Source organism: Schistosoma mansoni, chromosome W (genome assembly GCF_000237925.1).
Source record: "Schistosoma mansoni strain Puerto Rico chromosome W, complete genome".
Classification (NCBI taxonomy): domain Eukaryota; kingdom Metazoa; phylum Platyhelminthes; class Trematoda; order Strigeidida; family Schistosomatidae; genus Schistosoma; species Schistosoma mansoni.
Window position 1 is genome coordinate 14,394,502 of NC_031502.1, and position 22,500 is coordinate 14,417,001.

At 37.9% G+C, this 22,500-nt stretch overlaps 1 protein-coding gene across 3 annotated transcripts in view; it reads left to right on the top strand.

Moving 5' to 3' along the window:
- Positions 1 to 22,500, top strand: part of Smp_175090.1 (long-chain-fatty-acid--CoA ligase) — a gene marked incomplete at both ends in the record, with an annotated part of 51,472 nt that overhangs the window by 9,752 nt on the left and 19,220 nt on the right. For all 3 annotated transcript variants that reach the window (XM_018788657.1, XM_018788658.1, XM_018788659.1), the window contains 4 exons: positions 5,517 to 5,616; positions 6,207 to 6,376; positions 10,658 to 10,690; positions 12,194 to 12,245. In XM_018788657.1, the coding sequence (XP_018654178.1) occupies positions 5,517 to 5,616; positions 6,207 to 6,376; positions 10,658 to 10,690; positions 12,194 to 12,245 (355 nt within the window). The remainder of the gene's footprint in view (positions 1 to 5,516; positions 5,617 to 6,206; positions 6,377 to 10,657; positions 10,691 to 12,193; positions 12,246 to 22,500) is intronic.

The following is a 22,500-nucleotide window of genomic DNA, read 5'->3' on the forward strand; positions in this document are numbered from 1 at the left end:
TTATGATAGTCACGCAGACCCCAACCAAGTAGTCTGCATCTACCAACAAGACTCAAACCAGAAGTTAGTGACTTTATTGACTGATGCCATGTTTTGGTTTAGCCGCCCCTAACTCTCTTCCAACCATCCCCTATAATAGTCAACATTGCGCGTCGTCGTAATTGGTGTTCAGGCATCCGTAACACGTGGCCCAACCATCTCATTCGATGAAGATTCATAACCTCATCAACTGATTTACCATCACTCCCTAATACCCTGTGTCTAACCTCACTATTACTTACCCGGTTATCCCAGCAGATGCGAGCATTATTTCTAAGACATCTGTGGTCAAATACTATTAGTTTACGAGTATCTTCTACTGTTAATGGCCACGTTTCACAGCTGTAAAGTTTTATTGACCGAACTGTTGTGCAGTATACTCGTCCCTTAATTGATAGACAGATATCTTGTCCTCGCCATAGGTGACGTAAGTTAGCAAAAACCAAACGGGCTTTCTGAATCCATGCAGAGATTTCGTCAGACACCAACCCATTAGGGCTGGTCAGACTTCGAAGGTAAGTGAAGTTGTTGACGCGTTCGACTACTTCACTCCCTATCCTTAGTTCAGGTGCTGACGCAGGACAGCCCTGGAGCAACAATTTACATTTAGATGGGGAGAAACGCATCCCAAACATCCTGGCATTATTACTCAGTTATAACAAATGACTCTGCATTTTGTCAGCGTCTTCACCAAACGGGACTATGTCATCTGCGTATTCTAAGTCGATAAGTGGACCTAGTGGTAAGAGATCAATTCCTGAAAATTCAGTCGACGAGAGCGTTGTTTCCAGCAGTAGGTCTATATTGAAATTAAACAGAAAAAGAAATAGTGGACAGCCTTGTCGGACACCACTTGAGGTTGCAAAATTAGATGACATTTCACCATAAACTCTGACTGGACTGGCAGTTTTCGAGTAAAGAGCCTTCACAAGGTTAATGTACTTCTGAGGTACACTTTTCAATGACATACACGGCCACATGACCTCTCGGTCTACAGAGTCAAATGATGCTTTTAAGTCAAGAACAACTATTATTGTCTGACGCCGATAAGCATGCATGTGTTCTAAAACCTGACAAATAGTGAATATGTTGTCAATGCAGCCACGACCAGGTCTGAAGCTGGCCTGATTTTCTCGTGTTTGCAGTTCACGAGTCTTAGTTAGGCGCCCGATAATTATTGAAGCTAGTATTTTAGATGCTATATTAGTCAAACTATTCCCTCTATGGTTGCCACAGGATGATTTTGACCCCTTCTTATATATTGGGACGATCAGTGATTGTGACCAGTCAGATGGGATCACGTCCAACTCCCAGATTTTAGCTAAAATATTAGCCAACCTAATCGCTAAAATTGGACCACCATCCTTAAAGACATCTGGAGCCAATCCGTCTGAACCAGCTGCTCTTCCTCGCCTCAGACTAGCTATAGCCTTTTGAACTTCAAATAGATTCAGGGGACCTACTTCAATATTCCATTTAGACTGTTTGAGAATGGTGGGTAACTTTAGAGTAGCTGAAGGCCAGCTGAACTTTTCTCTAAAGTGTTCCGTCCATCGTTCTGAACGTCTGGACTGAGAGCAGATAAGAGTCTCGTCTTTTTCCGAGATTGTCTCGCTTACACTTGACTTCTTAATGCCGGTTTCTTTTAATAGTCTGAAGAGTCGTCTGGTGTTGTCTACAGCCACTGCATTTTCCATTTCTTTTGCTTTCGTTGCCCACCACTGCTCACGATCGTCCCGTAGACTTTTGGATAACCTAGATCTGATTTGTTCACGCTCTTCATCATGTTCAGAGCCTGATGGGATGAGTCTACGAGAATCCATCAGTGCGATAGACTTAGAAGAAATCTACTGGTTTTTCGTAACCTTTTAGTTTAAATTACTAATAGATGTTGCTGCTGTTTCCACAGATGTTCGTATATCTTTCCAAGCAACATCTGGGTCAGCCTCGTTTTCAGAACTGTCTAAATGTGAACTCGGTTGTTCTTGGATACAAAATTACCCACCTAAATGTCTTCCTGTTTGGTTTAAGCTACCGACTTGGGCATTAAAGTCACCTGCAACGAGTAGTATGTCTGAGCGGTTAGTTTTTTGAAGAAGTTCATAGAGCTTTCTGTAAAAGCCATCTTTTACTTCATCCTGACCTGAGAGCGTGACCGCAGTGCTCAAGGGACAAATGCTTGAGGTCGGTCACACACGACCTTTTTGTGGGTAATATTTGTGTTAGCTCCGTACTTGTTGGGACCTTACCGCCGGAGACAGATATCTGTCTTATAAGTCGAAGTGTGCATTTTTAGGGTCGAACTTTTTAAATCCCACCCTTGCTTTGTGGGAAGGCCGCATCGCTGTTATTCTGGTTGTCTGAGGGAAACACCTTACTGCTGCCACACCTCTTTACAGTCAGCAGTACGACTTCGCCTTCGGACTTTGGGTTTGCTGCTTTTAATCTTACCGCTCTTCAACCGACCTGCCTGGCATGGTAGGACCTTGAGGAACGATTGTTCCAGCCAGTATAGCTCGATTGGTTCATCACGATAGGCAAACCCGACCACCACGTCAATGTAGCAACAACGGTCGTGTTATGTATTCTCCTATCCTTATTATTATTATTGTCCTTTTTCAGTGTGGAAATATATTTACGCTCTAGTCAGGCGAACAACGTTTTCTTGGTCGGAGTTGTTGAAGTCCTGTAGAATAGATAATGGGAGGGATTCGATTGTAGATATTCGTCTAAGGTTAATTGACGACCCATTCGTGTAGACGCAGTTACAAAACTAATAGAATGGTTTTTGTTGAGTAAGAATGCGGTCATAACTCCAAGCTAATTAGTGTCTGTCATTACCTTCAATAATCCAACAGTATTATCGTTCATCATTAATATCACGACATAGGGTCTCAGATTTTTAATAATTTAACTGTAATAAGTTATGTCCGTGTACCGAGTCCTCTTTGGTAAGAATTACAACTAAGGAAAATGCTGGACATCTATTTTCAACCAATCAACTAATTTTTAAAGACTTGAATCTCTTTGGGTTATTCTCTATCAGACTACACATTTTCTACTCCATATGAACGAGAAGTTTGGTCTGTAGTTCATTCTCTCGCCTTGCAAGTGGACGATTTGGACTTCACATATGACCTAGCTCTTTTATCCCATACACACGAACAAGTGCATACAAAGACAACCAGTGTAGCAGAAGCCACTGCATCAGCAAGCCTCAACATACACAAGGGAAAAATCAAGATCCTGAAATACGATACGGAGAACGCCAACCCAGCCACAATTGATGGAGAAACTCTGGAAGAGATGGAAGCTTTCACGTGCCTGGTCAGCATCATCGATGAACAGGAAGGATCCGATGCAGACGTAAAAGCGAGGATTGGCAAGTCAAGGGCAGCATTCCTACATTTGAAGGACATATGGAACCCAAAACAACTGTCTGCAAGCCAGAATCTTTAATACGAACGTCAAGACAATCCTACTGTATGGAGCTGAAACTTGGGCAGCAACTTCAATCATCACTAAAAAGACACAAGTATTTATAAACAATTGTCTACGCAAGATACTGAATGTCTGTTGACCGGATACCATCAGCCACAACCTACTGTGGGAGAGAACAAACCAGCTTCGAGCTGAAGAAGAAATTAGGAAAAGACGTTGGAGGTGGATATGACATACGTTGGGGAAATTATCAAAGTGTGTCACAAGGCAAGCCCTAACCTGGAATCCAAAGAACACTTTGCGTCGGGAGTTGGAGGCAGACACTAGAGGAGTGGATAGCAACTGTAAACAACTGGAAAGGATTACCCAGGGTAGAGCTGGATGGAGAGTGCTGTTGGGCAGTCTAAGCTCCTCCACGAGGGGTAACAGGCCTAAGTAAGTAAGCACGCTGTCTTGAGGAATCGTTGTTCTTGCATTGGCTTCATATGTATTTTTTGTTTGGGTAGATACGTTTCTTTGTTTAAAGTTATAATGAACTATTTGGTCTCGATAGTCCAAGACAAAGAACCTAGGTTTTGTTTGTCGTCCATCATAGCTACAGTGATTTTAGTTTGCGAGTAACAGGATGCGTTGAGATATCCGAATTCCTTAACTTATGCGCTTACTTGCGCCATAGAAATAGATTTTAATTCTGTCAATATGTATGCGTTTGTTTTATAATGGAATGATAATATAGGTAATATTCTACAAATTATAGTTATAAAGTGATAGATGATCTCAGGTTACAGTCATATGGATCTGATATATATTTAAGAGTTTAGATGGTTTTGTTTGGAGTTTTCACGTTTTCATATTAAAATTCTAAATCATTATCCAAATCATCATCTAATTTTTTTATGTATGGTAGTTGAATCATTTTGTATCGGGTATTTTTTAATTTACTAATAGTTGTTTATAAATTTACATGGAGTTGGATATTTACTGGTGATACTGGATGACGATCGAGCTTTATTGCAAAGTAATAAAGATAAAAAACGTGGGCTATTAAACAACAATTCGGTACTTAAAAGAAATCAAGCTCTATGTGAACTAAAGGTCCTATATTCAATATCACGTGAAACCATGAATGTGCACTGACTAGTTCCAAGTTGAGATAAGCTTACTGTTTCTGAATACTATTTCCTACTCACGATAGTCATTTATGAAAACTATTTTCAAGTTGATTGCATCTCTGTGACTTGTATGTATTCAAAATATTTTTTCAATCCCAGCACTCTTTGCTATTATTGTGATTGTGAGTTAATTTATTAGAGTAAATATCTTAACTCGGAGATGTGAACACAGTCAAATGTAGATAAACACCATACACCTAATTATGAGCAAAGATGGACGGTGGCTAGCAGTGGAATCCAGGCAACGCTTCTCGTCCTATTTTGGACCGTACATCTAATTCCTGATGATTTTATCCTAACCATAACGTGATCATTTTTTCACATTCAGATTGATAAATAATGTGGATTTCATTTACTCATAAGGATATTTCACAAAAAAAATCTAGGTTGAGGAAATTTATTTGTTTAAATACATTATGGTTTCCGTATTTGTTAGAGGTGCACAAATGTTTATAAAATAGAAATATACCGGATCTAGTATTTGCGGTGTTATAAGAAGATGATAACCAAAGTTGAGTTGAATAATTCTGTTCTATTATATTAGACTGTAGAATTTCTGTATATTCCAGTAGAAGATAAAATTAAATTAAGGGCGAGAACATACCTGAGGGACTATAGTTCATAGATGCTAGTCTAGGATATTGCCTTGTTTGCACATTTTGATAAAATTATTCAGAAGCAACTGGAGTTTGTCTGTTAACAAAATCATTTTCTTTTCTACATCAATGCTTTGTTTATGCGAATATATATTTCAATCCAGAAAGTTAGTCTCTACTATATTGATGGCTATATAAAAAGCCTTCGTTAATATTAATCATAAACATTTAATTCTAACCTTGACTTATTGTCTCTATTTCATTTTAGTGGTTTATTACACAATATGCCTGTTTTTGTTACTCGTATACTGTTGTCCCTCTGTATGCTACTTTGGGTGATCCAACTATGCAACATATTCTTCAACAAAGTAATTCTTTTAATATACTTGTGTTGTATCTCTGGAAATGTTGTTTTAACTCACTATTGTTTAATTTGATCCAGAACATATATTATTTTATATTACCTAAATAAAAATCGTTTAAAGTTCTTTAATATATTTGAAAAAAACTATTGTATGATTTAATCAAAGGAGAATTTAACGACATTTGTTTGAAGCTGTTGTACCAATATAAAGTTGTGAAAGATAAAATATGGGATGAATGCATACAATGCAACATAACCTGAATAGAAAAACACTGCACTTAATTTGTAGTCTAAATTTTGAAAATTACTCCAAGTCGTAATAAGCCCTATTAATCAACATAAAGTAAACAACAGTAGGCTTGATCCTGTCATTAAGCAATCGAAGGTTAAATATTGATGATTCATCAATAAAAATATTCACTGTATTGTTTATTAATGCTGATTGTACAAATATTCATTAACACCTAGTTTTTGCAAAATAAATTCCTAGCTAGCATTACTAGTACGAGAGTTGATAATTCTTTCAGTATCAGATGTTTAGACTAGGTATTATTTATATAATGAATATTTTTCTTACTTTCTCAACAATTCTAGCTGGGCTCGTCATATTAATGTGCCATTCAGCAGATTTAGCCATCAAAATCCTAGAGAAGTTTAATTCATCATTAAAAGTCATTGTCATTGCAGTCCAGGATCAAAGTTTTGAAGATCTAAAAACCCAGTATAATTCTTCGATGAAAATTTATTCATTTGATGAATTCTTGGTGAGTTTTATTCAAAATTTTCAACATAGTAGTATCGAAGATTATTCGATAAGTGTAATTAGGTGTGTTAGTCAGTCAGTTAGTCAAACGCTACGTAGAACCTGGTATGCATGTACATCGGTCCAATCTCCCATAACCCATTAGCACAGAGAGATGAAATTGTTGGGCCAAATTCCAAGGTAGTAACAGTGTAAGTGGTAATAGAAAAGATTAGGCATCTAAGATACGATTCAAGAACACTCAAGTTAGTAAAATAAGAAAAATTATAAGGAATTCAGAAGCTTAGAGTCTGGGAGAAGATAAAGAGTGAATGAATCTGTGCATTTGGAAACAATTTTGAGCCATATACTTCAATCCGTAACAATTGTTTACTACAGTCACGCAGACCTCAACCCAGGTAGTAGTATAGACCTTTTAACATGGTTCAGTCTATTTGTCAGTACCTTCGTAGACTGGTGCCACGTTTTGGTTTGGTCACCCCAAGCTTTTTTCCAGCCTACTTCTACACCAGATAACACCGACCGTTGAGGTAGGCAGTGGTTGTATATATATATATATATATATATATATATATATATATCACTGTAATTTATTTTAATCTTTAGCGCATGAGATCTCCAACCACTGATTCCTAACATTCACTTGCATTCGAACAAGCAACACTATACTCACCATGTTGGTTAAATTGACAGTTGTTTGTTTGCTTTATGGAATGATGCATTATCTTCAACAGACTATATTTGAGCTTTCTAACATGAAGCTAATTCGCCTGTCTAAAAGGCCAGTGTTCACTTCTCTCAGCTACTTGAAGTTTAGAATCCCTTAACCCAGAACCTCGTGCTGATTTTAAAAGGCAATAATCCTGTAATTCTATGAAATACATTCATTCGTTTGGAAGGATCAGTAGTCAAACATGTGTCACGTTCTCCTTCTGCCACAGTTACCGTGTATAGCTATCGTTGATTGAAACAGAGGAAATTTTATTTTAGTAAGTATGGTTATTTTAGGAGACTGGATAGTTCATCGTATATGGAAATAAGTTTTAAATATTGACTTTTTCTCAAGAAAAAAACAACGTATAATAATATTTTTCAACTGTTTCTTGTTCTCAAAAACACATTTCTTTAAGTAAAACTCAAACATATTGCTTCTTAAGTGAGTTGCATTTATATGCTATTCATTATGAGTAAGCTTCATGTCTATTCCACAGATTATACTACCTACAGTCGTACCGTGCTAAGATAGTTTTTATGTGACTAACATCTGTTATTCTCGGTTAAATACATCTGGTGATTTTCACCTCTCTCTTTGATCTAACACCTGGAACACTCAGTATTTTAAAGTCTTTCAGTCTTTCTTAAATCCTTGGGTGACTTCACTGCTTAAGACTTAAAACTGTTTGCAACCGTTTGAAAGAAAAGATGAGAATGTTGAAATAATTAACTTTTGAGATATTACATTTGGAATGGCTTATAATTTCATGTTTACAGTATAGTGAAAAATCTTAACACGTTTACTCACCATTACTCATTCCCATACTGGTTGCTTCGATCACATATCTAAGCAGTTTATGTACTGAGTGTTTTACGGATGTCTTTACTGAACGTTGAGATATTTGAAGTATATTAGGTAAAGTTTAAATATCTCTTAGTTATCTCACTGAAATAATAAATCTTTTAGAATCATTATTCAAACCTGTGTTTACTCTAATCGAATTAAGCAAGAAAAGTATTATACTTCTGCTGCTTTCAACAGAAACAACGATCTGTCCTACAAAACTGAAATATACGTTTATGTATTTAAAATTCACACACAAATTCTAAGGTATAGATTTTAAGAACTGTTCTCTTGATCTGAAGCCGCTTAACAGCAAATATTTTTCCGTTTTGTTCATCTCCTTTTCCTGCTGATATCTGTCAGTGGAGCGCTGAGACTAAACTACAATACAATCAAATTTTTCTGATGGAATATCAGGTTTTTTTAATGTTAATTTTCTACTCATCACTTTTTCTCTCTGCCAGCTCACCATTCTTGGCGTCTGGCAACTGAAATTAAGGGATTTTCTCGTTGATCGGTTAAGAACACGAAATATTTGGGCTTTACAAAAATTAATTAAATATAAAATTTTTAAAGTTTACTTATCTACAATACAGATAGCTAGATAATCAGTGTAGGATGTATTATTTATATTGTTTAGAAATATTTGTTATTCATGCGATTTTGGCATTCAAGATTTATATTTTTAAATATGTTAGCAATTCAATCATCTGTGCTTTTCAGCTTGAATAAATTATGGGTGTCGGCTTTTAGGGTTTCAAAAAAACGTGAATAAAATACCAAGAAATAATGTTTTCTTATCACATGTGATTTATCAAATGATTTTAGTATTTCATAGCAACGGTGTTGAAAGTAGGACTATTCGTATCACTTGAATTCAAAAACAATAAATCAACCTGAAACGAAAGTGAATATGAAACAAATAACACCAAAAAACCATTCTGACATGAAACTGTGCATATACATGTAGTGACTACATACTTATTATGCGTTTACATCATGGATGGAGACCGGGACGCTACTCAGTTTACATTTACTAAGCCGATGGAATCACAGTTCAGTTCTCAATCAGTTGATCTGAACAATAATTTTACTCGTTTATCAGGTCTTATCTTGTAAATCAAACTTCACTACTTATAAATTGTAATGTGGAGCTTAGCGATACTCCGTTAGCATAACAGGGGATTTTATTAACAAATTCAGAATTATGAAATCTGAATATTCAAATTCATGAACTATTTTTCACCAAATAAAGACTTTTATATAATCTAACTGATGTGTGGGCGAGAAAAATAGTGGTTGAGTTTATGAGTCAATTAAAGCTAGACCACCATGGAAAACACCTTTCTGATAATGATCATCATATGCTCACTAGTGACTGACTTCAAGAGGTATTTCTTGGAGTTCTAGTGAGAATGCGTGGTCAGTGGAGTTCAGCTGGGTCTGTTGTGAGATAGTAACTCATTGAAGACAACGGTGGATAGTAGCGCAATTTTGTGGATTGGTTGAAGTTGGACATTAACATCGTTGGTTGCCGGCTCAGTGGTCTAGAGGTTAAGCGCTCGCGCGCGAAACTGATAGGTCGTGGGTTCGAATCTCGCGAGTGGAGTCGTGGATGCGCACTTCAGAGGGTTTCCATGCTAAGACGAAACGGTTGTCCACTGCTTCCTGGTTTTTATGGTGGTCTAACATTAATTGACTCATGAACTCAACTATTCAATTACTATAGTCTCCATAAATCCCTTTTCTGAGAAAAATAATGATTGGTTGTTTATCTAGTCAGACTAGTAGCTAGTCTGGCAGGTATTAGGTCTGTTGTATATTTTCCTACCCTTGTTATTATTGTTATTGTCAATTGTTGAAGTTGGAATATATTCACTTTCTGGTTAGGCCAGTCACGTGTTGATGTCGTGTAGAGTAGACACCGGCATGGTATCTAGTGTAGATATATACGTCTAAGTCAAATCATTGTCCTATTGGTGTAAAGGAGAAAAGTGAGCATTATTTCACTAACATTATTATTACTATTATGTGCTACATAACGAAATTGGTAAGTGGATATATTTTACAACTTATCACGTAGATCTATGACTCATAAAATATAATTATTTTATTGCAAATTGATGAGCGTTTTGACAGGTGAATAAGGTTTAAACTTATATATATATATATATATATATATATATATATATATATATATATATATATATATATATGCCATGTCCTAAGGTATGGATTCTGTATTCTATGTCTAAAATTATTGACAGCATATGCATGCAAATTAAGTACAATTGATATTTTGTTTCGAATATACACTTCTTAAGTCCAATCTAAGTTGTTTTGTCAAAAGCATGTATAGATACCTGAATCATCTGGTCAGTGGAAATCAAACACTCTAGTATTTTAACGTTTAAAAACTAGTGTCACAATTTATGTCAGGCAGTGAATATCGGTTCACATATGACACAGGGTTAGTTACTTCAAGAGATTGAATTTCTCAATTTAATGTCTGTCAAATATTCTCCAGATTCAGGAACTTATCACGTTCCTTCAGACGAATTGTGGAGACCTCAGTTAAAGCTTTGATGGTGACATATACTATTTAGTTGTTTGATCATTTGGGATATTCCATTTCCTCACTCCATTCACAATAGCATTTATCACTAACGAGTAGTAACTGTAGCTGAAAACAGAAAGTATATATATATATATGATTTTTTTCAGGATCTGGGAAGAAGTGATCTGAAACCGAAAATTGTGAGTCGTTGTCGTTATATTTTCTGGTTGAAAATCCTATAATCCTTTTTAATAATTTGTGTCCCAATTACAAATTTTTTGCATTGTGTTTGTGAATTATAGATCTGAGCATACATTATCGTTTGTGTAGTATTAAATCAATTTTTAAAATTAATTTGAAATCTCAGGATAATGTTCTTGCCCTAATCAAAATTTTTTGCTAGGGTAAAGAGGGACCATTAAACAAAAGTGTTTCTTTGTGCATAATTTGGGGTGAAGATGAACTTCACTTTTGTTCGTATTTTGGCCTTGCATCTGGCGAACAGAGAAAATGAAGGGGGAAATATTATCCACACTATCGTTAACCATGACGGAAGGCGTGTTTCGTTACCTGTCGTTTTTGCTGGCTTACATGGAAAATGATTTCTACGACAAAAATATCACTCCATCATGCTACGGACGTGGTTAGTGTAGGGCAGTAAGTCATGATGGAAGAAAAATTACGATATAGCTAAAGACATACCTCCAATTAACTTTATAATAGAAATTATCCTAAAATGTCTACAGTTGAGTGACTAAATCAACAAAAACATAACTGCAGTTACTGACTACGATACACTTAGGTGACTTGAAAACATGAAGTTTTTCCTCAGCCATAATTCGTAGCTGTTTAGTAGAATGTTTACACACTTAATGAAAACATGTATCATCATATCTTTTTCCATAACACTCATGTATTACCAGATACTATTCATTTTAGTCGTATAAATCAGCGAACGAAAGGAAATTATTCCTACAGATCAATTAAGATAAACTGATGTTGCGTCATCGTGTATTTAATGATACACTTGAAGACTAATGAATTCTTTGTGTTTTTATTGCCATCGTTCTAGCGAATCAAGTCAGTGCACATTAAATAAGATGCGAAACTACTTTTCTTATGTTCTTTTTTTCTCCATACTTTGTTGAATCTCATCATCATACACGCCTGGTAGGACTTGGCATAGTAGTGAGTTTAGTGAGATTAAGCTTAAGAAATATCAAAATCAATTCGCAGCTTTTTTATTCTTTGTTACAATCTTAAGTTTACCCCACACATCGATGAAATAGCTCATTTCCCATGTTGACAAATCTCGTTTTCATGGAGGTACTTTGATTCCTAGTAATTTTTAAAATAATTTGTCCTAATACTTTAATTGATCACTGAGTAGTAACCAGCTGTTTGTCTGGTCTTTTTGTGCTTATCGAATTCTGTCGATCAATTTCCAATATGGTCGCTAGTCTGATTGACTCGATATCGTGTGCATCTTATTGAAATGTTAGGTGGTGATTGGAGGCTCCTAATCACTACATAAAAATTAAATGTAATTTAGCTTCTAGCATTTCTGACCTCCTATGTAACTATATTTATTAAAACATTTGAAATTGGTTTTAATAATGTTTCGTGTTTTCAAATTGTTCTCTCTATGAACTCGAAAGCAGTTCATTTATAGTAATGATGTTTAATTTTGCTTTGCTTTATAGCCTCCAACTGAGAAAGATCTATGCCTCATTTGTTATACCAGTGGCAGTACAGGTGTGTATATATTTGGGTTTTTTTTTCGTTAAGTAGTTTGCACATCCAGAATTTTTCGTCAAAACATTATGAAAATGAAATTTAGATTGCAATGTTTTGTACTCTGAGAGATACTTCCTTAGTTTTATTGTCAAAACACTCATCACTCCAACCATTCGTAATGCTATATACTGTTTTTCTTACATCAGAATGTTCATTACAGTGTCTGAATAGGCTGTACACAGTGAAAGTCATTACCAAAAGTATTATTCCGTAAATTAATATAGTTCATAGACTTGGAATTTTTCTACGGTCTAATTGTGCCATTACACATATATTTATAATTTATTTATTTATTTAAACACATATATATTGGTACAAAAGGGCACCAGATACATATGCGCCACACAAAATAATGAAAGTAGGAAGAGAAGAGATGAAAAGATAAGGCGGACTGAAATTTACAACCAGAAGACTCTTTCAGTTAAGAAAGTTAGAACCACTCTTTATGTAGAAGGTAAAAGAAGGTTGCAGCAGGATCGCCACTGGCTTCTATTCTGAGCCATATCTGATAACGTCTCTAGCCACTGTGTTGCACCATCCCTCGGACCCTAGCTAGGGAGTCGTGAAGGACCAACAGAAGCTAGCCCTTTGCAGCTTTCTTTCATACCACGACACCATGTCATACACTGACCTCCTCTCCGCTTTTTCCAACCACTCCCAGAGTCGGCAAATAATGCACGACGTGGAAGTCTCTGGGACGACATTCGTAAAACATGTCCAAGCCACCGAAGTCGGTGTTTCAAGATGGTCACACCAATTGAATTATCGTCTCGGCGCCCGAACACACGATGCCGAACCTCTGCATTACTAACATGGTGTTGCCACTGTATGTCAGCAATCCTTCGGAGACAACGATGATCGAACACAGAGAGTCGTCTAACATCCTCAACTCGGAGAGGCCAGGTTTCACAAGCATAGAGCAAAACTGCTCTCACCGACGCGTTGTAAATCCGACCTTTTACAGCCAGACTAACATCACGAAGGCGCCAAAGATGGCCCAGATTGGCATAAGCCGCTCTGGCTTTCATTATACGTGCATCCATCTCATCACTCACGCCACCACCAGCACTTATGTAGCTACCTAGATACACGAACTTCTCAACTACTTCAATCTGCTCACCATCCAGGGTGAGTACAGGATGAGAATCCTGCCAGTCTTGTAGGAGTACTTTGCACTTGGAGGGTGCAAAGCACATGCCGTACCTGCGGACACTAATTGCCAACTGATTAAGTGCGGATTGCATGCCTTGGGCATCATCGCACAGTAAGACAATATCATCCGCATACTCGAGGTCGAGAAGTCGTTCTCCAGGCAACATATCCACACCGCCATTACTTACATCCATCAGAGCTGTTTCCAGGATGTCATCGATGGCAAAGTTGAAGAGGAATGGTGAGATTGGGCAACCCTGCCTAACCCCACTGCTCGAATGAAACAAGGGAGAAAGGTGGTTGTATGCCCTCACTCTGCCTGAGGTATTCGTATACAGGGCCTTTAAGATGTTAATGAACTTCTCAGGCACACCCTTCTTCAATAGACAATCCCAGAGAACAGTCCTGTCCAACGAATCGAAGGCAGCCCTGATATCAAGAAACACTACGATTGTTGGCCTGCGATAAGTATGACGGTGTTCTAACATTTGGCGGAGGGTGAAGATGTGATCAATGCATTCTCGACCAGAACGAAAACCAGCCTGATCCTCGCGAGTCAATCGTTCTCGGGTTTTAAACAACCTACGAAGAATGATAGAAGCCAATAGTTTGGACGCAATCGGAAGTAGACTTATCCCCCGATAGTTATTACAGGAACAACGTGAACCCTTTTCAAAGATAGGGACGACTATCGACTCATTCCATGATGTTGGAACACTTTCTTGCTCCCAAACCTTTGCAAACAACACAGTCAATTCCTTAGTCAGAAAGTCACCACCATCTTTAAAAAGAGCCGGAGGTAATTCATCTGGGCCCGGTGATTAGTAACGTTTCAAGAGTTGGAGTTCCTTGCGGACTTCCGCCTCGTTTGGTGGATCAGTCGTCACCGGCCATGGGGGGCAGGACAAACTGGTTGATGTTGCCGGAGCAGCAGGCCAGTTGAACTGCCCTTCGAAAACTTCCGCCCATCGTCCAAGACGTCGAGGGATGTTAGTGATTGGCATCCCGTCATCCTCGTAGATTGTTTCACTCACACCAGACTTCTTGCTGCCAGTGGCTCGGATGAGTTGGAAGAGCTTCCGGCAGTTACCAGATGCAGCTGCTGCTTCCATCTTATTAGCACGCTCCGACCACCAGGCTTCCCGGTCCTTACGCAAGCTTTGCCCGATTTCATTACGTAACAGCCTTCGTTTGTGGTCAAACTCACGGTCACCCGGAGTAGACCGACGGGCTTCCATCAGTTGTAAGGAGCCAGAAGAAACCCAGTGCTTGTAAGCGGGACGTTTCGCGAAGCCGCAAGCGGCTTTACTCGCCATTTTCATGGCGTCGTGAAGATGCAACCAATGCTCATCTATACTTTTCGATGGGATGGTAGCTAGCCTAGAGGCTAGCTCCGCTCGATACTTACTTGCAACAGAAGTTGCAGCCAGTTTACTAACATCGATCCGTTGGTGGTGGTCAATCCTTCGGCCACTGAAAAGGAAGGTGAGATTGGCGCAGACCAGGGTATGATCAGACTCCAGATAGGTACTCCAAAAGGAGCGGCAGTCTTGTACACAGCCACGCCAGCGGTAGCTGATCGCGATGTGATCAATCTGAGTTCAGGCTTGGGATGCAGAGGGAGGATGCCAGGTGGCACACCGGCGATGACTGTGCCGGAAGTTAGTGCTGGCCAGAAATAGGTTGTGGTCTGTGCACAGTTGCAGCAAACGGTCCCCGTTATCTGTCCTGCGACCAACAAGTCCCCATCGGCCACCTAAACGACTCTCTTCTGTGCCTAGACGCCCGACCTGGGCATTCAAGTCTCCGGCTAGTACTACAATATCTGTCGAACGCGCTTTCTGGAGAAGAACTGTTAACTGATGGTAAAACTCATCCTTGATTTCATCCGGGCTGCAATCTGTCGGGGCATAGTCGGAGATGACGAAAAGACACCGTTTCTCACGCCGGTTTCTTCTCACTTTGATGGAACTTTCTAATCTAACAGCACATAACCGATTGTTAATGGGGATCCAATCGATTAGTGCTGCCTCAGCCCTAGCGCTTAGTGCAACACCAACGCCAGCAAAACCAGACGAAGATGCAACAGGGTCCCTGGATAAACGCACGTAAAACAAGCTTTTCAAAGCGACAGATGGAGAGCGGATTTGTAGTACTTCACTAGAGTCTTGAATACGGGTCTCCGATAGACAACAGACGTCGGTATTAAGACTTTCTAAAGACATAGTCAACCCTATCTGTTGTCTGATCTGCATTAGTGTGCGAACGTTGAAGGAAGCCAGTTTGAATGGTATACATGGTTTCAGAAAGGCTGTTTCAACATTCGTATTCGGTGGTAGCGTTCAATTTCGACCAGTCAGTGACTCGAGATCGTTTAGATAGAACAGAGTTTCCACCATGGGCGAGCTACTGCATAAGTTGGAAAGGAAGGATACACAATTTGGGAATAAAGGGAGCGAAAAAGCGACGTAGTAAATAATAGTAATAATAATAATAATAATAATGGTAATAATAAAAATAGTGTAAATTGTCTTGCTTCTAATATGAGCGAGAATAGTATCGTCAATAGAATTCATCATTTCATTTATTTGTGTGTGGGCCGTGATACTGCCCGGGTGCCCAAACCGAAGCAGGTGGTTTTCTTAGGGGGCCACACTCCGAGCCTTTGACCTGAAGGTCTAGTCCACAAGGCAGTGGAGCATCGTGAGGAGATGCAATCCCATGGTAGCCGGTGATCAATGATTGATTCGTACGCCATTCGTTCCTTCAGGATACTGGAGCCCATGTGCACCATTGGTTTGGAATCAGGGTTTTCCAACTCCCCTAGGTGGACTCGCCTTGTCCACCAACCCGGTTAAAGCGCCGGACATTCGCTTTTCGTCCTCTCACTTTCGTAAACAACACCCCCGCCACGAGAAGGCAGTGAGTAGGACTTCCCTGGCAGAGGCTATATATTCGCTGGCCATGTGAGAGCATTTGGAGAGGGAGAGCAGACTCTCCCCACTCTCGGCCGTACCAGGGCATTTGGGGGCATTACGCATATAACTTATTGTAAAAGCATATCACTGCGTATTCTATTTCTAATCTGTAGGTATCATTACAAAGGTTTGACTTAATAATTTCGAGTAAATTGAGCATTGGGTAGATTGTTATAAATAAAATAATATATTTGTAATATCCCAATGAATAGAAAATTAGATTTTCTGACGTTGCGTGACTCAGTGTAAGCCACTTCTTCAGAGTATAAATAACCAAATCAAAATTAATCCCAAATTATATAGTACAAAAGAACAACACAAGAATTTTATGTGAGATCAATCAAAAAACAGGTCTGAACAAGTCAATGTCATGTCATTTCGGTCAAGGTGATTTTTGGGTCAATCTTTTTATATGGTCCTGTAGCGATATGTTCAAAAGCTTCATTATTATAATCTTTATTTATGACTACTGTTGTGTTGCCCTTGTCAGCTTTTGTGATTATAATTGTTTTGAAAAAGAGTCTCATTTACTACGTCAAAAGGCATCCCATATTTTGACTAAACAAAAATACCTTACCAGAAGGGGGTCTTGTGGAAATTTTAGTAATTTTATATAGTTGAGATCATGAGTCGATCGGACCTAGATCACCATGGAAAATCTGGAAGCACCTGACGGCCGTTCCGTCCTATCGTGGTCGTCCAGTGCTTCCAGGTTTTCCATGATGGCATAGCTTCAATTCATTCATGGTCTCAACTATATAAAAATACCTTACGCCTAACATTTCAAAAGAAGAATTGAAGGCTCTACACTCTCTTCGAAAAGACAAAATTATTATAATCACAAAAGCTGACAAGGGCAACACAACAGTGGTCATGAATAAAATAGATTATATTAATGAAGTTTCTGAACATATGGCTACAGGACCATATAAAAAGATCGACCCAAAAAAATTTCTATCGATTAAAAATAAAGTCAAATCAGAGACAAGTCAACCTTTAAAAGGACTAAAACCAATGGTTGGTGTCTCGTGATGGTTTGCTCTATATCCCAAATCATACAGTAATTCACGTTTTTATGGTTTACCTAAAATTTATAAACCAGACATCCCTCTAAGACCTATAGTAGACTTCACGAACACACATTTGCATTATCGAAATATCTGAGCTGTTACTACTACACTACAATTTAACCTACATAATATAATTAGGGATTCCTATGACTTTAAATCAAAAATATTGGAATTAATTATCGAAAAGAATAAATTCATGGTAAGGTATGATGTTGTTTCATTATACACTAGTGTTCCTATTTATAAATGCTTAAAATTCATCAGTGGTTTGCAATGCTTTATCTGACAGATGTCCTTCAAGCATTAATCTAATCATAAAATCCTTAAAACTTTGCTTAAATTCGACACTATTTACTTTTAACAGAACATGATACAAACTAACGGTGTAGCAATGGGACCTCCCGTTCCCTGACTGTAGCCAACTTGTTTATGACACAGATAGAATCCAATATTTTCACCAACGACATTAAACCACGAATTTGACTTAAATATGTAGATGATACCTTTGTTGTGATAAAAAAAGACTCATCTAAGATCTTTTCGAAAACGGATCAATACACTTTCATTTCACATTAAATTTACGTACTGGAATGAAAATGAACACGGTAAACTACCATTTTTAGGTTGCTGAGTTAAAAGAAACCTAGGTGGAGCTCTAAACCTAACTATCTACCGGAAACCAATGCATTCAAATCGTTACATTGACTTCAATTCAGCACATCCATTCAGTGCAAAGATCTCGCTAGCCCCAAATCTTTTTAGAAGAGCTAACAAGATCATCATATCAGAAGAGGACAAACAAAAAGAACAAAAGAATGTAATTAACGTCTTGCGATTTAATAATTTTCCTATGAATATTATCAGAAGTGTATTAAAACTAGACGTTTCACTGCAAAATATAACTCGAATGAAATACCATGCATTGCTATTGCAGTCAACACAGAACTGTGTCTACAAATTAAGATGTGTCGATTGTGATGGCTTCTATATTGAAGAGTCATCTCATGAAATCCTGACTCGAGCCAAAGAACACATTAGGTACACAAAGAAACCACCTAATAATCCCGTAGAACTGGATAGACTTCAAATTAAATCGGCAATAGCAGCTCACGCCATTTTCAACAACCACCAAATCGATTTCAAAAACACCAAAATATTACAAAAGGTTTTTCCAACTACAAAGAAAGGAGAGTAGCTTAAGCTTTCCATATAATGCTTAATCCTACTGCTCTTAGTAGAAAGGAAGGCCTAACTGTACATCCGACTTGGACTTTCTATTCACACTTATCGTACATACAAGTTAAACTTTATCCTTTCGCACCACAAAGGTCACATTTTTTCATCCCTGACCTTGCACACATACACACAAATTTACATACATGTCGCTTATAAATCACCTTGACCGAAATGACATGACATTGACTTGTTCAGACCTGTTTTTTGATTGATCGCACATAAAATTCTTGTGTTGTTCTTTTGTACTATATAATTTGGGATTAATTTTGATTTGGTTATTTATACTCTGAAGAAGTGGCTTACACTGAGTCACGCAACGTCAGAAAATCTAATTTTCTATTCATTGGGATATTACAAATATATTATTTTATTTATATTTTATTTCTAATCTGTTCATCAGTTCCATATGTGAGCCACATAGATTAAGAAAATTTGTTTTGACTTTAAATGCGGACTGCCAACTAGACTATCTTCCATCGTCTTTCAAATAATCTGTAACTTAAGTTTAGTTCTTATTATTAAAGGAAGAGTTTTGGCTGATTGATTATCAGTCAGTTAGTCAGAAGCAATGTAGAACCTGAGGTTAATAAATGATTAAACATGGAGAATATGTTTGTAAAAGAATTGATTCATATAATGAACGGTGTAAGATAGTTTTAAAATAGCATCAAAAAGTGAGTGTATCTACTCTATTGGTACTGATCCTGAGCTGTCACCTAGAGTTCCTAACCACTGATCGTGCTCATCTCGCCGACCACGATCATGTAGTCACCATCTACCGACATACCTCAGGCCCATAGTAAATGACTTCATGGACTAACAGTATCTTCTGGTTGGGCCTCCCCTAGTTTTCTTCCAGCCTACTTTACGTCAGCTACCAGCGTCCGTTTAGGTGGATTATGATTGAGCATGTGTAACACATATCCTAACCATCTCAGTTGATAAATGTTTACTACCTCATCAACCGATTTCCAATTTTTTTTCTAGCACCATGAGTTTAACCTCACCATTAACCACTCGGTCGTTACACGAAACGCGAGCATTGCTTTAGAGATGCCTATAACCAAAAACATCCAGCCTGTGCATGTCTTAAGTTTTTAAAGTTTATATTTCACATCCATAAAGTAATACAGAACTAAGTTCTCTGCGGTGTTCTCTCCATTCGGTCGGTAGATGAACATCTATCCTACACCATAAGTAACGGAAGTTGACAAAAGTCAATCAGGCTTCCTGAATTTCTGTTAAGATTTCTTCAAAAACGAGCAAATAGGTCTGATAAGACTTCCAAGATAAGCGAAGAGATTGACGCACTCAACCACTTCGTCTCCTGTCATTAGTTCATGCATCCATCCAGATCAGTGCTGAAGGAACATTTTGCATTTAGAGAGAGGGAAATGCATATCGAAAATGTTAGCATTATTGCCAGTTTTTTCAGTGTCGTTACCGAACAGGGCTTTATTATCTTCATATTTCACATTGATAATTGAATATCCTGGTAATAGATCAGTCCCTGTCAAGTTAGAAGAAGCAAATATCACATCTAAATTATGTCTGTGGTGAAGTTTATTATGATAGACGGTGTTTGAAATCTGATACTGATACATGACGTGCTACGCGCTAACTCCCCACTTGGCTACTTGAGCGAGAACACTGTTGGGATGATCCTGCAAATTTCTCGCAATCGACATGACAAGCTCAGGAAGACATTAAGGGTCATTTTATCCAATCAGCGTTTGATTAGAAGTTTTGTTAGTAAAATAGGAAAAATGAAAAGTCACATGTTGAGATTCTGATTGGCTAATTAATACACTGCTACTATGTTTAGCAGTATTCTAGAATTTTCAGTAAAACCCAAGGACTTTTAAAATACTATAAAAACCCTATATTTTCTGTACATGAACGAACCTTTGAAGTAAATTGCTTCCCACATATTTGTGCCTTTTCTCTCGTGTTCAAGTCGCTGTGTAGTTCTAGCTTGGGGGTTACGAAATTAGCTTAGGATCCGAATACAGCGTTCAATCAACAAGACGTATCAGTGGCGACGGGGAAAAACTACAATCACAAAACGTATCAAAGACAAGAGTGGACAAGAAAGTATATTGGGCTACCGAATAAAATGGACAAATACTCATTTATGTCTATCAAATCTATCCCTTGGGAAATCAATGCATTTCTTAGCTAATGAAATGCAATTGTTCTTAAGGTCACTTCTGATTGCCACCGATCGACCTTCTCTTTCGGCTACTCCTGATTAGCCCCATCAGAAAACTGACATTTAGTTCTCCTCGCCTCGGGTTTATAGTCTGGCCTTCTTTTTTCTGGAAACATGCCGTCAAATGAAGTCCAAGTCTTTTTTCCTAATAATAATTGAGCTGGCGTTACACCCTTGTGTGAAGCTGGGTGCGGATTATTCCGGATGATCTTTTCCGTCTTACCCTACTCTTGTGATCATTTTGAAAATCACTAGAAAACTGCTTCCATTTTTACATCAGGCAAAAATAGGAAGATACTTGATTACAAAGAAGATTAGATGACTAATCGGACATTTTAAAGTCGAGATTACAAATAAGATGGGTAATCAGACCTTTTTAATTTTGTGATCCAGTCACAACACAATAGCCTCAAAGATTCGTCAGTAACATAACATTTAGATTTGATTATTAGGTCATTAAATTTAACAATACATTGGATAATTCCAGAAGCTTTAATTGGGGTGCCTGATGCGTTCTCTATGCAATAGGTAGTAGGATGAATGCTTGGTCGACCAAGTTCGTGCCAAGTTTTGTGAGAAATCGACGTAACATCGGATTCAATGTCCAATAGCAATGTGATAATGTGATCACTAACATTAATGGATGTATACTTGCGTAAGAATTGGTCGTTACACTTTCACGAAACATGTACGCAATCTATTCTTTTTGACATTCGATAATGCAATGAGGTTTAAATGCGTCTGCAAAATCCCTCCTTATGGACATATCAAAGTAAAATGAAAATGGGAATAATGGACAGTCCTTATTAACACCACTAGCGGTTACCAGTTATGATAACGGTTAGCTATAAGGTTTTACTCAACCAATAGTTCTGAAGTAAAGAGCCTTCACGAGAATCATGTACTTCTTTGGCACAAGTTTTTTATGGTAAACACCGCAACAAAACCTCTCGATCTATAAAGTTTAATGCCATCTTTAATTCAAAAATTTATACCATTGTTGGACGTCTTTTGTCTGCAACATGATAAAGGGTAAATTCATGACTAAAACGCTCACATCCAATTCTGAGACTAGCTTGGTTTTCTCGAGCTCAGTGTTCACAAGCTCCAGTTATGGGTTGAATGATTTATAAGGATGGTAGGCGATACTATAATTTATGGATGAAACCAATCAGATTTAGAATAACATGTCTTGGGTTTTGGTGCGAAATCCAGTCATTCATTTGGCTAAATAGTGTTTTGGCATCTTAGCTGATGTCAGTTCGTGATGAAAACCTTAAATGCAGTTCCTAACCATCAGATGTCCCCGTCATTTAGTCCTAGTTAATAGGTGTACATTCTCAAGGTCACTTTGACGTCGCTCAAAGGTCATCCATAAATTATAGTATCGCCTAGGAGTATTAATCAAACTGATCCCTCTGGAATTATGGCAAGTATTTGTAGCTCAGGTTGGGGATCTTGGAGGTGTTATGGTTTCTGAGCTGGTTAGTTTAGTTGTGAAGCTGTTCCTGTTCTTCTTAGCAACGCTAGCACGTACTTCAAAGTAAGCTTCTGTAATTTCTCCA